The sequence below is a fragment of the Henckelia pumila genome, chromosome 2, assembly GCF_033568475.1.
Source record: "Henckelia pumila isolate YLH828 chromosome 2, ASM3356847v2, whole genome shotgun sequence".
NCBI lineage: Eukaryota > Viridiplantae > Streptophyta > Magnoliopsida > Lamiales > Gesneriaceae > Henckelia > Henckelia pumila.
The window spans coordinates 97,514,502-97,531,541 of NC_133121.1; the positions used below are offsets into that span (position 1 = coordinate 97,514,502).

Genomic DNA, 17,040 nt, shown 5'->3' on the forward strand with positions numbered 1-17,040 from the left:
CGTCCTGCAACATTAATTCAACAACATATTTAAGTTGATTTATAACATGATTAATTAATGGAGTTTAACAATCAATAACAAAATAAAGAGTTTATCTCACCAAACCTCCCTGTGAAATATTAAAAATACACAATTCCCCCATTTGAAATTTTAATAAGCACCCTTGCTCTTATCTTTTTGCAATAGTTGCACGCTTAACCTTTGTCACATTGAGTTATTAAACACGCGTTGTTACGATGCCTAAGACAATATTGGGTTAATTATCAATATTAGGTCTATATAGTATTATTAAGTTTATAGTATAATATTAGGTCTAAAGTACGAAAAATGTCTTTCTTTTATTATAGTATTTTCATATTTACTCAAATACATCACGTGTATTTGTGAAAAAAAAATGTGTATTCTGATGTGTGATGTATTTGAGTAGATATAGAAATTATTACAATAATATAAGGTCATTTTCATATTATAATCTTAATATTATTAAAACAATAGTTATTTATGCGCAAAAACTGTGCGTATTTAACAAACTTGTAATGACAAGGGTCAAACGTACAACTATAAAAAAAATGTTAAGGGTTGAGATATCTATTAAAATTTTACATGGGAGAAATGTGTATTTTCAAAATATCATAAGGTGGTTTGGTGCAAAAATAAAAAGTTAAACTTACTTGAGTAACATATCAATCTTTATGGATCGATCGTCAGGGTCTACGATGTCTAGGGGTGGTTCGGTACGGTATACCGCATACCGTACCGAATACCACATACCGTATCAGAAATTTCGATACCGAAATTTTTGATACCGATACCGTACCGAATATCGAAATTCGGTACGATATCGGTATGATATCGTGTATACCAATTTTTTATACTATTTTTTTTAAAAAAATATCGGTTTTCGATATACCGAAAATTCAAAAATCTTATACCGTTACCGATACCGAAAATTTCGGTATGGTATCATACCGTACCGAAATTTATGGTATACCGAAATTTTCGATATTTTCGATTTTTTTTCGGTACGATAAAGGCGGTATGAAGGCATTTCGATATTTTTTGTCAGCCCTAATGATGTCTATAGGATCCTCAAAGTGCTCATGCATGTGCATTATCAGCATTGTCTCTGCAATAATATAAAGACAAGTATGCATGAACACGCGCGCGCGCACATGTACATATACATATAGAGTCATGAAGTGTTAATAAAATTATATTAAATGAGTTTTCACATTAATTAATAATACGTACATATAACAATAATTCAATCCGAATAACTATCATTTTCGGATGCTTTTATTTTCACTTGGTGTGAACTCCACACCTAATTCATGTTCGTACAAACACGAATATCGACGAGTTCTTGAGAAGCCTGAAGAAATTGTGGAAAGAAGGAGACTCAAAAAACCTAACATAACGAAGCAAAGGACAAATGCATTCTTTACCATGATAGATCTAACGAAAATATCCTAGCATAAATCCATGTCTCCCTAGGTGCACTTTAACTGCATTCTCATCTAAGTATTATCTATTTCTACATTTATTACAGTTGCGCGGACAACACAGTTCTTCATCTGACAAACACTAGCATGCATTTTCGTAAACTCTACAAATGATTTTACACTCGCAAAAAACTCAACTGTTATGAAACAATTTTTTAATCAGTTATACATCAAATTTCTGTTACTATCCACCATTACGTAAATAAATCCTATACAAACAAACAATTAAATGTAAATTTTATGAATAAACCGTTATCATAATATACACACACACGCAATATCTTTATAATCATAAATATTTAATTTAATAGATAACTTAATTACATATTAAGAAAATAAATTAAAGATATGTAAACAACTATTTGCACTAATCATATACACATATATATTAATTAATGAATTTACTAAATATATAAATCACTGCATATAATAATTATACTAATATATATATATTTGCAAATTCATTAATTAATATATATGTGTATATATGCAAATATATACATATAATTATGTGTGTGTATATATATATTGTACATTAATGGTGATTGTTGGCAACGACTAGGGGTGCAAACGAGTCAAGCTACTCGTGAGTAGCTCGATCAAAACTCGACTCAAGCTTGAGTAGCTCGAACATATATAAATCGAGCTCGAGCTCGAGTATTAAATATGTGTGTTCGAGTAGCTCGCGAGTAGCGCGAGCTACTCGATAATATATATATATATAATATAATATAATATAAATATATATAATATAATGCATATAATATTATATATATATTATTTATTTATTCATATTTATTTATTTATATATTTATTTATTTATTTTTCGAGCTCGAGTAACTCGAAATATACACGAGTCGAGTTCAAGTATGAAATTAGTTACTCGATCGAGCTCGAGTAGATAAATACAAGTCGAGCTCGAGTAGACAAATACAAGTCGAGCTCGAGTAGTATGATACTCGACTCGTTTGCGTCCCTAACAACGACAAGCGTCGAGACAATGGAAGAAACAGAGAGGACGGTGACAGCGACGGCCAAGGATGGAGGCAGGTAATGGGTGGCCCAAATTTTTTTAAAATTTTTTATATGGCCCAAAAATTTAAAAATAAATTTTAAGTGTTATTTTTTGGGCTAATGTTATACTGGCCCGGGTAGCCTAATTAAAAAAAAAAAAAAAAAAGTAGCCCACCTTTTAGTTCTCAAAACTAGTCCAAAAAAACAAAATAAAACAAAAAATAGGTTGTTCTTCATGTCTGCCCTTGTCTTAGTGCGATATTCTCCACTCTTTATCTTCTAAAGTTTTTTGACATTATAATGCTCCCACTTTTATAAGGTATATATCGATCAAAAAATGATGAAATTTGTATATAGACTGAGAAATATTTAATCTTTTTATAATTAATTTAGATGCGATTTTCTGGTTTTTTTAGTATAAAATTTTACTGCTTTTTCTGCAAAAATCGGTGTTTTTAATTTCCATGATATTTGGATTTCTCGCTAAAATTTTTTAACCCGAATGGAACTGAAATCCTAGCTTCGTCATTGACGACGGCAGAACAACAAGGGTTTCAGATTTGGTGGCAAAAACACTACAACATTAATTTTCAAAATATTCTTGCGGATTACACTGATAAACACTATCAACACATATACACACACACATTTATGCACATGTGTAGATTTGTAATAACTCTCTCTCACACACACACACATTCGTCTATAAGTACCTGTGTAGCTTGGACTGGTAACGGAGCAGCCTGGATTTTGCGGCTAGGGTTTTGGAAAAATGGTTGTACGTGTTTTAATCAATGTTCTAAAAAGCTCGCTTAAGCGACGCTTAATCTCGCTTAAGCTTTAACACGCTTAAACTCGATTAAGCGACCGCTTTTTAGAACGAAAGATTTCATTTATTTTTTAAAATAAAAACATTTTTATAAATATGTATATTTATAGTTTTGAACTTGGATTATCTATTAAATTATATATTTATGGTTAATATAACATTTTATTTAATGTTTGTCTTAAAATAATTAAAATTATAGTAAAAATTGAAAACATTTTTTCACGCTTAAACTCGTTCTAAGCTCGCTTAAGCTTGAAAAGCTTGAAACTTGACCTCCACGCTTCGACGAGCTTCACGCTTTTTAGAACCTTGGTTTTAATTTATAACAAGTTTAGCGATGGTTTTGTGACAAAACAACAAAACCATCGCTAATTTAACGAGTCTTTTACTTAAAATCCGCACTAATTAGCGGATTCTTAATTACTTTTCCAGCTTCCTAAAAGCTTGACAATTTTTCTGTCGTATTAAAAGTCGTGACAATTATGCTCAAACCGTCACAAATTTAATTGGGACGGTTCAAAGCAAACCGTAACAAAACTTTGCGACGATTATATTGTAAGTGTCACAAATATTTGAGACGGTTTCAGTACACCAATCTCAATTTGCTACGTCCACATATTTTTGGACATTTATAGTAAAAGCCGTTGCAATTTTTTATGACGGTTTTCTAAAAATCGTCAATGATGCACGTGTTTTTTTAGTGATTAGTAACAAAATTTAACCAACAAGATGCGTCACAACAAAACGATATATGAAGAATAGCGATTCGGTGGTTGGATATATAAGGCTTGACGAAACTGGTTTTATTAAAAAAAATTTTTGAAAAAAAACACACATTATAGCGACTCAATTAAACTTGAAGTTTTAAATTAATCTCATAAATCAAAATGGAATGTCAAACTAAGTGAATGTGCTCGTAAAGTAATTGTAATTAAAATAAATAGAAATCAAACCATTTTAGTTAAAAAAAAATAGGAAAAACGACGATGTGTGTGTATATTAATAGTAATATACTTAAAAAAGTATTATAAAAGAACGTAAATTTTAAAAATTACTAAAATATTCCAATTTAAATAATTATCTCAATCTCTTCTCTATCTCTATATATCTATACTTAGAGTTTCTTTCAACTGTCCACCTATCATGCCCACTACCATGCCCACCAATGATGTGACACTATTCTATTGGATGTGATAAAGATGTGGTCCAATAGAATAGTGCCACATCATTGGTGGACATGATAGTGGGCATGATAGGTGGGCACTTGAAAGAAACTCTTTATACTTATATATTAAGCAAGATCACCTTAGTTGGTCTTTTCGTATGCCCAATCTCAAATTGAAAAAAAAAAAACTCATAAAAATGTCAATTACAAAAAATACATATCATATTAAAATCAAACACTTTAAAATAAATTTTATATAATATAATATACACACAATACATAATATTTATGTGTGTTGCCGCTAGTACTATATTAAACATGAGGGGGGTTTTGGTACGTTGGTATGGTATCCCTCATGTTTTTTTGTCTTTTGATGGCTATGTAATTACAAAAATGTCACATTCATTATATATTTTTGTTATTTTATGGATATTTATTTACAAAAATGTCATTTCTTTTATTTCACTATTTATAATTATAATTTTTTTATTTTCAATTAAAAAAAATAGACAATAAAAGACACGCATCGCGTGTGTCCGGGTACTAGTTTTATTGAAGTCTCAAAAATCTTATAAAAGTCTCTTCTATCAAGTTCGTGATCTATTTATAAAATTTAAAATTCCAAACCAAATATACTTGATATCATATAACATCGTATACAAAAAAAGTTAAATTATTTTCACACAAAAATATTTTATTTGAAAAGTTGATAGTATTATGTATATATAGTATTATTGTGTGCATAATATGTGCATATATATTGTAAAAGGGTTGATCCCGAAGGGGACCCCATTCCACATGAGTCAGAGGCCCATTGGCTCATGCGGAGGGTAAATCGAGGGATGTGCACGAGCGGCAGGGACCTGAAGGAGGGAGCACATGGCCCAATCCCCAGAGCATACTCCCCACAATATTTCAGCAGGAAATATGCTCCACACGAGGATCGAACCCGCAACGCTGGGGAATTTCTTCCCACGTCACCTCAGGCCTTACCAACTCGCCTATGCCCCTGTGGGCAATATGTGCATATATATTACTATGCACAATAGTGTGCATAATATATGCATATATAGTATTATGTATGCATAATATATATAGTATTAAGCACACATTATGCACACATTGGAGTATACTAGCAATCACAGTGCATAATGCGTGCATATATATGAATTTTTTTTATGCATAAGGATTTTTTGATATTGAATAGATTTTGTAAAATATAAATTTTGGATCATATATAATATAGAATATTATAGCTGCACGTCCTTACAGCATAAATACACAACAAAATAAATTGTGAAAATATTAAGAATTAGATTTTTTTTAATTGTTGAATATTATCTTTTTTTAAAATATCATTTGTTGAATATTATCAATTAAAGCGTAATATTGTACGCGTAATATCAAATATGGTACTTTGTATAGAAGTTTAGTTAAAGAGATTTTGGGCTGGGCCTGAATAGTTAAAAGGCTTTCTTGAAGACTTTTATTCTCATTTTTTTTTTCCGGCATTTTTACAAAGTGCTTCTTAGTTTTTAATTGCACAGAAGTACTTTTGAGTGTTTGCGAATGTCAAATTCTGTTTTAGATTCTACAACTTTTATCCAAAAGCAAGGAGCTAATTTTTTTTTTTTTTTTTTACTTCTTGTTTTTTTGTGTAAGATATAAAATTACAAGTTGACATATATACCCTTAATAAACTTATCATATTACATGTGCTTTTATTATTATTTTTAAATATTTTTTAAATTTTACATTATTATTACAAGTATTTTTTAAATTTTTTTTAAAATTTTACATTATTATTACAAGCATTTTTTAAAAAAATATTTTTTAAAATTTTACATTATTATTACAAGAATCTATTTAAATATATATATATATATATACATATATATATATATATTGCATTTTCATAAATTTTGTACATATACTGTATATTTATACAATTTTTTCCTTTTTTTATATTTTTTTTATTATTCTTATATATTTTTTCAAGTATTCATCTTATAAAAAATGAAATATTTTTGATACAAAATTCATAATGTAAAATAATATATAAACTCATTTTTATAGTGTGAGTATAAAAAATTAAATAATCAAATAAGAATATGATTGTCATTTAGTTAAAAAAATTAAGCTTGGAAGCAATTATTCTCCACACCCTAAATTTTAGCTTGTATTAGCTTTCAACTTCTATTTCCAAGCATTTTCTACTTTAGTTTCTCATCAACTTCAAAATAATCTCGACTAGAATCACTTTTAAATAAATAAAAGCTCTCTAAAACACTCCCTTAATCGTGAAAATCGAATGTTATGACTTGTAATCACCAAAATAAATTTTGATGTCTAAAAATATGTTTTTGTACATATTTTATCAACTTATGTAGTGTTTGTGAGAGGTTCTAGGAAACACTTTTCAGCTTTTTCAATTTTTTGAAAAAAAAGGTGATAAGTGTTTTTTAAAAGCTCTCTCAAACATGAAACACTACCTTAGTATTTTTTGTCCCGATAGTTTGAAATTTTATTTTATCCAAATTAAATCTATACAATGCATATCATATGTTATTTCGAAGAATATATATATATATATATATATAGAGAGAGAGAGAGAAGCGAAGAAGATATTATTACGATGTTATAATAACTCTTTTTTTTTTTTGAAATAAGAAGATTGATATTAAAGATCCTGAACAACCACAACTGAAACAAGGGAAGGCGAAGGAATAACTCGACCTTTCCGACCAGACAAAGAACCAGCTGCTTTGGCTAGAGTATGTGCCGTCTGGTTCGCTGATCTACGAACAAAAATAAAAGAACAAGAGTTCAATTCCAAAGCTAGGAATCTACAGTCTTCAATAATCAAACCCACATAAGAATCATCCGGACTCCGTTTCTTCAACGCTTCAATCAATGTAAGAGCATCTGATTCCACCATTATATTCGAATAAGAAAGATCTTTGAGCCAAGAAAGCGCTTCCCGGATACTCAATGCTTCTGCTGTTCTGGGGTCGAACACACCTGGAAAACATCCATGCACAGCAGCAACAGCCTCTCCCACGCTATCCCTGATAATACACCCGAATCTCATCCGAGGAGGAGAGTTGAAAATGGCTGCATCTACATTGCATTTGAGAAACTGTCTCGGTGGCTTAATCCATTTACTATCGCTCTGCTGGGTTCTTGGTGGACTGTTGAAAATTCTCTTCTGGTTGGCTTGGAACCATAAGGAAAAAGTTTTCATGGCTGAATGAAAAATATTTATCGACGAGTTCTGCTTCCCATTCCAAACCGCATCGTTACGATTATTTCAAATTGACCACAGTACAATCGCTGCTTTCTCAATATCAGATTTGGACCGATTAGTCTCTAAAACCTGCCACCAAGCCCTGAACGAAGATACTGAACCCACAAAACTACCAATGGAAGACAAGTTCCAAACCCCACGAGCAACAGGACAGAGAACAAGTGCGTGAAAATCTGATCCCGGCTCATTTTTACAGATTAGACACCAATCTCCGATATCAACTCTTCTTCTCTGAAGAGTAACTCTTGTTGGAAGACAATTAGAGAGAGCTCTCCAAATAAAATTCTTAAATTTTGTCGGAATATTCAATCACCAAATATAAAGCCAATTAAAACCTGAAGCTTGAGGAGTCAACCCACTGCTCAATTGCAGAATCTTATAACCACTCTTCACAGAATAAGAACCATTACGATCAGGTCCCCAGATCCACTTATCCTCACATTCTCTTCTACTTAAGGGAATAGCTGAGATCAAATGCTTGTCTCTCTCGATAAATAGATCATCCAGAAGATCTAAATCCCAACTACCATAACCCGCTTCACGGAGAGAATTCACATTAGCAAGTTTCAAATCTATAGGGCAATCTGTTACAACAAATGGATTCTCTAAATCCGGCAGCCAGGGTGTATTCCAGATGTGAGTAAGATTACCTGATCCAATACGAATTCTAGCACCTCTTCTGATAAGATCTTGGGTTGCCATGATGCTCCTCCAAACATAGCTCGGGTTAGATCCCATTTTTGCATCCATGAAAGTAGAATTAGGATAGTACATTGCTTTCAAAACTTGAGATGCCAACGAATGTGGATTAGCTACAAGCTTCCAGCTTTGTTTAGCCAAGAGAGCCAAATTATAGTGGTGTATATTTCGGAAACCCAAACCGCCATCAGCTTTGTGGAGTGTAAGCTTATCCCATCTAAGCCATCGCAAGCCGCCCCTGTTGTTATCGGCTCCACCCCACCAAAAAGAATTCATCATACGTTCTAAATCGGCACATAACATCAAGGGCAAGAGAAATACACTCATAACATAAGTTGGAAGAGCTTGCACAACTGATTTAATAAGATCGAGATAGAAATTTGTTTTTCCAACCTTGCATACGACTCCACGTCTTCTCTTTTACAAAAGCAAACACCTCGGATTTTTTACGGCCAATAAGAGAAGGGAGGCCAAGATAGGCTCCATGATTGGTGGTATATCTCACCCCAAGGGTTTCACAAATCAAGTTCTTCCTTTCATTTGGCACATTCTCACTAAACGAAATAGAAGATTTAAGAAAATTAACCTTCTGCCCCGAAGCAAACTCATACTGGTCAAGACAACTTTTAATGTTGGCGGCTTCCTCTTCAGTTGCCTTAAAAAACAAGAAGCTATCATCTGCGAAAAAGAGGTGTGAGATAGGCAGAGCTCGACGAGCCACCTTCACCCCATGAATAGCACCTCTTCGAGTTTCTGCCTGCAACAGAGAAGAAAGGCCTTCCGCACAAATTAAGAAAAGATAAGGCGATAAAGGATCACCTTGACGAAGACCCCGCTGTGGGACAATCGGGCCGAAATCCTGACCATTATGAACCACCATGTAAGAAACAGAGGAGATGCATAGCATAACAAAGTCAACCCATTTACTCTGAAAATCCCCAAGCTTAAGCATCATATTCTGCAAGAAAGCCCACTCTACACGATCATACGCCTTTGACATGTCAATTTTCAATGCTGCATTGCCAGATTTTCCTTGACGCTTTCTCTTCATATAATGGCTTATCTCGAATGCAATGAGGACATTATCAGTAATGCCTCTACCCGGGGTAAAAGCACTATGTGAGTGAGAGATAACCGAGTTTAGAACGACTTTCAGCCGATTGGCCACCATCTTAGACACAATCTTATATAAAACATTGCATAACGAAATAGGGCGAACATCCGATAAAGTGTCTGGCTTCTTTTTTTTAGTAATGAGAATTAAAGAAGTCTCATTGATTTTAGCTGGCATAAATCCTTGATTAAGAAAAGCCAAACACGCTGAAGTCACTTTTGGGCCAGTAACATCCCAGAAAGACTGATAGAAGCCTGGGTTTAAACCATCCGGGCCAGGGGATTTGTCGCGGTGCATGGCACTAAGGGCTTGCTCGATCTCCTTTTTTCATATGGCCTGCAAAGAAACTGATTCTGGTTTTCGTCAATTCTTCGAGGAACATGTGCTAAGATATTAGCATCCATATTTCCTGAAGAAGTAAACAAGTTTTGAAAATAAGACAAAATGAGCTCTTGTAAACCATGTCCCCAAACACAAGTGTTCCCATGATCGTCTTTGAGTTCCAGGATAGAGTTTTTCCTCCTGCGAGAAGAGGCATAATTATGAAAGAGTTTTGTATTAAAATCTCCCTCTTGAATCTCAACTTTCGTGCCAAAACAATGTTGGAATCTCCGACAATGATCAAATGAATACATCCATGGATCCACCATCATCAATATTCAATATCATCAATATTCAAATAAGTTTGTTTATGTGTGATTGCATAATGGATCTCTATATCGTATTCGTAATTATTTTGCGAATTAATTAACCTAAGTTTTAAATTATATATATAAAAAAAATCTGTTAATTTTAAACTTTGAATTTAAACACGTGGGAAAAAAGGTATTACAATTAAGGTAAATAATGGTGCATCCACTCCAGTATTGGCAAACATCGGAATTTGGATGGCACTAACAGCAAATTAGGGCTTAGATTTCTTGACATTCGTACGATTTCGAATCAAATCGTCGTTTCCATTTCCCCATTTCTGCTCATCCCAGATCTCATGGCCCCTCCGAAAGCAACGAAGCAACAGGGTGATGCGGCGGCCTCGGCGCAGAAGCCTCAACTGCGGCCGCCGGTGTTTGTTAAAATCGATTCTTTGAAACCAGAGACATCTGGCCACACCATAATTGTTAAGGTGATCAGCTCAAAAACCGTTGTTAATAGGGCGTCGCGCAATCCGGCTCTCCCTGGAGGCCGACACCAGAGTCTCAAAATCGCCGAATGCCTCGTCGGGGATGAAACCGGCGCTATACTCTTCACTGCTCGTGACAATCAAGGTACGCCATCCTTGATTCTATCTCGCACGCGCGCACACATTGTTATTCGATAGACACAATTGAGTACTATATGCGATTGCTGGTAATTTGGAAATGATAATACGTTGTGTCCATTGTTTGGCATGTTTTGGTTGGAAGCTATTACCATTTAACTTCTGATGTTTAAGTCTTAAGCTTGAAAGGTTGTTTGGATTCATCAGTCGCTTTTGAGACATAGAAAGGGTGTTTCCCAATTCTTGGCCTGCATAGAGTTGGAATATTAGACACAACATTGCAATTGCCATAGTGTGTTGTGCTGGTTTGTTAGTTATGATTCCGATTCGTGATGATATCTAGATACATATGCAATGGCTGGTGCGCCCGTTGAAATAAAGAATTATTCAGTGGAATTGACAAAGTATTTCAAATTTTGTTTTCTGTTGATGCTAAAGGTGTTGGTTAATTATTTCGGAATGGTGAGAATATTTGTCAAATTGGCAGCAGTTGGGAGCCTGTTTGCTTGAAAGGCCTGTATGCATAAAATGAAATTTGGTGTGGGAAAATGCCGTTACAGTTAGGGAGACAACCCTAATATTTGGTACTGGAAGAATTGATGTGTTCAATTGTTATTGTTTATAGATATTTTTATCTGTTACTGGGAACCTGTAACTTGAGGTTTTATCTGCTGTACTTGTTGGTTTTCAACTTCACGTTAGCGTTTTGAGGTAATGAGTTCATGTCGCCTTTGAGGTAAATCAGTGAGCATGCAGCAGCAGTTGCCTCATTTTTCATGCCTTTTAAAATTATTATTCATCCAAATTTTATTCAATTTTTTTGGAAGTTGTTGATTCGACGATACTTTGTTTCAGTCTGACGACATGGGGAAAGCAGACAGCTGTAACTTTTACATAACCCCCCAGCCTCCTGCATACTATATGGAACTCGTAACATTTGAACTTTCCTGGTTGTGCTTTAGTTTTACGATGATGGTAGAAATGTTCATGGATACATCAATACATTTCTATCATAATAATGTATTGTCTTGTGCTATATTTCATATGATATTCGAGTCCAGTTGGAAGGTGTAAATTTTGCCAAATACTGATGTTATGATAATTTACCAAACTAATTTATGTACTCAAAAGTGTTATTTGACCATTATATCCCTTTTTTGGACTGTGTAATGAATTCTATTACGCCCTGTTTACAAGTAGCATTGTGGCATAGTGATTGTGTCCAAGATGGTACTGTAATAGCACGACACCAGATCTAATACCTTGCAAACCATTGTTCCATTAATCTCTTCAGCTCTTCTCATCTGGAAAGTAGTGAGAACACTGAGAAGAGATAGTTCTTGGGCATTTAAGTCTCTACAGTAAATCTTTTTGATGCTTCAGGTGTGCGACAAATGCCATTTGCGTTTTAATGAAGCTTTCCTGATTGGTTGGACACTTAAACTTTCTGTCTCTACTAGTAGATTACCACTTGTTTTGTCCTTCCAGTTCCATATTTAATTTTGTTATTTTGTTCACGATTTTGGAAGAGGTTATTTTCATATTCTTACTGTATAATCTTTGTGGTGATCTAAACAAATTGTCAGACTTTCTGATTCTAGTTCAGATTGCAGTTGTTGATGTTTGTCCCTTCCTTCTTTTTTCTTGCATTGTTGTTGTGCTTTGTGTTGATCAACTCAGAATGATAATTTAGTTCTTGACTATATAGTGTTTTTTGAAATGACTTCCAGTGTAAGAATATAACCTTTTTTGTGAATTATGCATCCATTTTTGTTGGTGATAATTTGCAATTTTCTTGCAGTTGAGCTGATGCAGCCAGGTAATACTGTGATACTACGGAATGCAAAGATTGACATGTTCAAGGGGTCCATGAGGCTAGCCGTCGATAAATGGGGTCTTGTTGAAGCTACGGAGCCTGCAAAATTTGTGGTCAAAGAGGACAATAATCTTTCCTTGGTCGAGTACGAATTGGTTAACGTCGAAGAATCTGGAAAGTGACTCCACGTTGATGCTATCGGAGTTCAATTTATCATGTGATTAATCGGGCTTTTGGTATACATGTTCATCTGTCTTTATTTCTTTTCCGTGCAAGGGTAATTAACATATGTATAACTTTGGCTTCATAGCGGGCGTGCCAAGAAGATCGTCTTGTACTACTTGTCAAGAGCCTAAATGTTTGATAAGGGATATTAAAAATATAATGCCAATAATGATGTTTTATTTTAATTAAAAAATAAAATAAAAAAAATGTGAACATGCATCGAGCAATTCGACATCATCTGGATTTGGGAAATATGAACTCAAGCTATTACTGGACTCGTACACAGTAAGAACCCACTGGTAATCATTTCAAGTTGAACTCGATATTCTAATTTGCGTAATAATTTCTTAAAAATAATTTGATATACCATTCCTCCCTAAATGTCATCATAAAGCCAATATTTACCAATTAATTCTACAAGACTTTAGATATTTTCATCCATTGAACTCGAACTCATGTTTAGATATTTATTTATATTTTTCAAGCTCGACTCAAATTCGTGTTCTACCCTACATGAGAAACTTACTGAAAACCTTGATGTGAAATGTTGTAACTCAGAGAACATCAGCTTGTAAAGGGTGTGTTTCTTCCAACTGAGTTTAAAGTTTTATACAACCTCAGAATGGGAATAACCAGAAAACTTGCATTCGATCACAAGTAGGTGTCTTAATTTTATGGAAGGTAATATAGTCACCATAACTGTGGGTGACACTCGGTTCGATCGATCGATCAATAGTTATCCTAGATTCACTCGTTTCCAGCATTTCATGCAACATTGACATCCATGGATCTCCAACACCAGTCTCACCACATTCTAACATCATCCATCTACAATGCAGGAAAACAGTGTGTTTTATGAAGAGAATAGCAGGTGTAGCCCCACACAGCTAAAAGGTGAGCAAGAAGCAAAGATAACAAGGCCCCCTGATCCCCTAAACTTTGCCAGTCGAGTCTTACGAATTGAAAATACAAATTTCAGCTATAAAATTTTTTTTCTCAAAAAAAAAAAAACAGGCAGAAAGTTGAAAACCTTCAGGTCCAATGTCAGCCAATGAGCGGAAATCACAACCCTAAACAGAAAAATAGCACAAAATAAAAGGTCACAGGGAAAACTATTGCTGGGAATTACAGAACTGGGCATCCCAAGAAACAAAGTTGAGATAGCAATGGACATGTTACAAAACAAAGTTGAGAAAGTAATGGACATGTTACAAATATCAAAAGTCCCATTTCACTGCGAATAATTAACTTGCTCTTTAGATCAAGTTCGATCATCCAACATAAGAACAAAAAAACAAAAACAAAGAAAATTTTTTCTGTGCCGAGCTCGTTGACTCTAAAATCAGGAATTCTCCTAGTGTGCTCAAGTAAATAAAACTCCCGCTTTGACCATCCATCATTCATCATACATCATCTTTGCAATCTGATGAATCCCACACATTAGCATGGTCTATAAATGACTGAGTCAGCAAGAAATGCAGGTGACAGATTAATTTCATCTTCCCACAGACATTGAGGTTCCCTTGTATGGTCCAGTATAAGCATATGAAGTTCAATCATAAAAAAAATAAAATAAAATCCAGAAACAAACAGAAGTTTCAAGTTATGGAGTCTCATGTCATCCAGTTATCAAATGGGCAATTTGTCGATTCAATTCATCATCAATCTCTAAAGCTGTTCCATAATAAATCATTAATAATATTTGATTTGCCAAACACTTTTTCCACAAAGTATTTGGAACATTTGATAAGATTCCGAGGATTACTTTGAAACTTCTCAAAGATATGAGAGTAAGAGTAAATGTGATGACAGACTTTTCACATACATGCAATCTATCATACAAAGTAACGATTGAATTTCCAGAACCACTACGAGTCTATAAACTAGGAGGTGCAAGTACATGTGTCCACCCCACCATCTAATTTGGAGAATCTTTGTCAGTTTAATTGAGTTATCTGGGTTGGCCATTAAGATGATGTGTTGTAGACTTGTAGCTCCATCTCAATCTAGAGATCTGAAAGGCTAAGGGTGTCCAGCTATGTACAGAACTTTAAGTGGTAAAGTGCCTCATGCATTCAGCAAGGACAATGTCATTGAAGGGAATTTTTCTTTGGCATATACATCTTTGGAGGCTTCATAGCAATAATTTTTTTATACAACATGCCAACGTGGTGTATCATCCAAACAGAACAAGAAATGAGATCAGTTCACCTCTTTCTCGGGACCTTCATATCGAGTCCTCTCTTTTCCTAGAATAAAAAAAACTTCCTATATTTTGAAAGAGTGATGCAAAAGGGCTGAAATATATAGTTCAGTTCTGTTTAATGTCAAGAAAGAAACACACGAACTTCGTAGTTATTGTATCATGTCAAGAAAGAAAGACACGAACTTCGTAGTTACGTGGACTCAGGAAAAAGTTAATCGAACAGACACTATTTTCAGGTTATGTCCATTAAGTAGAATGTATAGTTTAAACTTCCACAGTTGGTACAAGTGCCAATTTCCCTCCACATCGCCAAATAAGATAATGGAACCACATAATAGCATCAAGGTAATTGCTTGCTAAGGAAAAGAATATTGAAACACCGAAACCAAATTAATGTGCACACGGGAAAGACGATATTTACCTTCGAGAGTCCAAGCTTGTCCACGAGGAGCAACAGAAAGCATGGAGTTAAGCAGTGCAGAGGCTGTTGCAGTGTGGTACGGTAACATTGACACCAAGCTAATGCCACTCAACTCCACAGGGGTCCTAGCTCAAATACCGATTGAAATATTGAATAATTGTGATCGTAACCACGAATTAGGTCTATCACACATTAAATCGCTAAAGTAGATAAAGCGAGCATCTAAAACCTGAAAATGCGAGCAGTAAGCGGTGTTCGAGATGATATTCCGAATGGCGAGGGAGCAGCCTTGGGTTTTACTCCGGCGGATCTTCTAATGACGGCACTTCGAGAGGATGCGGTGGCCAATCGCAAGACAGACCTGGCGGCGACGGTTGCCATGGCGGGTGACAGTGCGGTAATCGGAGATGATGCTCAAAATGGGTAAATAGGGCTTTGTTGGGTTTTTAGTTTTCTGCAGGCATAAAGTCTCAGATTTTCCCCGTAAATGATCACTTTCCATTTAATAAAAAGACCCTTAAAAACATATTTTAATATAATTTACGGGAACGGATTTCCTGCTGTGGTTTCCTTCTTATTAAAATTAAAGCAATTCAAACAATTTTAAGTATATATTTAATCAATTACACGAATTAAAATTTTTTGAGATCAATTAATTTATTTTGTTTGTATTATTTAATATTTATGGAATCAGATTTTAAGTTTTATGCACAACATCTAAAACGAACGTGTGTATATATATATATATATATATATATATATATATATAAGTTTTTCATTTAATAGTTGTCTATTTTTTCCCATTAATTTTTCAAATGTTGGTTTTGTTGCGTTGGCTTTTAATTTTTATTATTTGATTTAATTGCTGATGTGACATCGAAAAATGCTAATGTGAAATCGAAAAATGACGATATAGCTTTGGAAAATGCTGACTTGTCAAACTATCACATATCAATTAGACCAAAATAACCAAAAATTAAAAGTTAGTATAATAAAACAAACTTTAAAAAGTTAATCGATTAAAATCAAAAAAATAAAAAAAAATTAATAGACAAAAAATCAATTTCCCTACATACAATCGTAAAATTACATGTCAGACGAGAATCAACACATCAACAATTATTATTTAACCATTTTGATGAATCAAATGTGAACGACAAATGAATCGGGATAACATTGTCAATTCGGGTGGGTTCGAGTCGTATGGAAAAAAATATTATTTTAAAATTTTTCAATCCGACACGACCTGAATTAACCCGAAAATGGCTAATCCGAATCTGAATCCAGCTAATCCGACTAACTCGATCAACCGAACCAACCAAATTTTTTTTATTTTTAAAATTTTTTCTAAAAAAATTAAATAAAAAAATTCAAAACACACAATAACACTAGTAATATTTAATTTAAACACATAATAACTAAATCTAAGTTTATATATATGTAATTTCAATTTGAAAGTCTAGTTGTAGAAAATTTAAATTATA

General features: G+C 33.8%; 3 protein-coding genes across 7 annotated transcripts; 1 reads left to right on the forward strand and 2 right to left on the reverse strand.

The window, feature by feature from the left end:
• Positions 1 to 7,190: 7,190 nt before the first annotated feature.
• On the reverse strand, positions 7,191 to 9,927 carry LOC140877985 (uncharacterized). Its single transcript, XM_073281590.1, has 3 exons — positions 8,910 to 9,927; positions 8,153 to 8,800; positions 7,191 to 7,726 (listed from the first exon to the last, which is right to left on the reverse strand). Exons 1-3 carry the CDS (start codon positions 9,925 to 9,927, stop codon positions 7,191 to 7,193), a joined length of 2,202 nt encoding a protein of 733 aa, XP_073137691.1.
• A 541-nt stretch (positions 9,928 to 10,468) lies between these two features.
• LOC140883776 (uncharacterized protein At4g28440-like) lies at positions 10,469 to 13,044 on the forward strand. Its single transcript, XM_073290358.1, has 2 exons — positions 10,469 to 10,895; positions 12,690 to 13,044. The coding sequence occupies exons 1-2, from the start codon at positions 10,619 to 10,621 to the stop codon at positions 12,884 to 12,886; spliced, it is 474 nt and encodes a 157-aa protein (XP_073146459.1). The 5' UTR covers positions 10,469 to 10,618; the 3' UTR covers positions 12,887 to 13,044.
• Positions 13,045 to 13,481: 437 nt separating this feature from the next.
• On the reverse strand, positions 13,482 to 16,031 carry LOC140883580 (protein NUCLEAR FUSION DEFECTIVE 6, mitochondrial-like). Of its 5 annotated transcripts, XM_073290113.1 has the most exons (4): positions 15,786 to 16,031; positions 15,557 to 15,681; positions 13,960 to 13,999; positions 13,482 to 13,757 (listed from the first exon to the last, which is right to left on the reverse strand). In XM_073290113.1, the coding sequence occupies exons 1-3, from the start codon at positions 15,935 to 15,937 to the stop codon at positions 13,992 to 13,994; spliced, it is 285 nt and encodes a 94-aa protein (XP_073146214.1). In that variant the 5' UTR covers positions 15,938 to 16,031; the 3' UTR covers positions 13,482 to 13,757; positions 13,960 to 13,991. The 5 variants fall into 5 exon arrangements, with proteins under 5 accessions (XP_073146214.1, XP_073146212.1, XP_073146213.1 ...); XM_073290111.1 differs by lacking the exon at positions 13,960 to 13,999 and having other exon boundaries at positions 13,483 to 13,757; XM_073290112.1 differs by lacking the exon at positions 13,482 to 13,757 and having other exon boundaries at positions 13,764 to 13,999.
• Positions 16,032 to 17,040: the final 1,009 nt, after the last annotated feature.

Bases quoted from the DNA above. Each gene is read 5' to 3' on its own strand.
- LOC140877985 (XM_073281590.1), bottom strand. From the start codon at position 9,927: ATGCACCGCGACAAATCCCCTGGCCCGGATGGTTTAAACCCAGGCTTC. The intron at 8,801-8,909 runs GTTGGAAAAACA...GTGCCGATTTAG, and splicing joins GACGTGGAGTCGTATGCAAG to AACGTATGATGAATTCTTTT. The intron at 7,727-8,152 runs GTTTTAATTGGC...TATGGTTCCAAG, and splicing joins GTTGACTCCTCAAGCTTCAG to CCAACCAGAAGAGAATTTTC.
- LOC140883776 (XM_073290358.1), top strand. From the start codon at position 10,619: ATGGCCCCTCCGAAAGCAACGAAGCAACAGGGTGATGCGGCGGCCTCG. The intron at 10,896-12,689 runs GTACGCCATCCT...ATTTTCTTGCAG, and splicing joins CACTGCTCGTGACAATCAAG to TTGAGCTGATGCAGCCAGGT.
- LOC140883580 (XM_073290109.1), bottom strand. From the start codon at position 15,937: ATGGCAACCGTCGCCGCCAGGTCTGTCTTGCGATTGGCCACCGCATCC. The intron at 15,682-15,785 runs GTTTTAGATGCT...TATTTGAGCTAG, and splicing joins CTTACTGCTCGCATTTTCAG to GACCCCTGTGGAGTTGAGTG. The intron at 14,380-15,556 runs GTAAATATCGTC...AGTCATTTATAG, and splicing joins ACAAGCTTGGACTCTCGAAG to ACCATGCTAATGTGTGGGAT.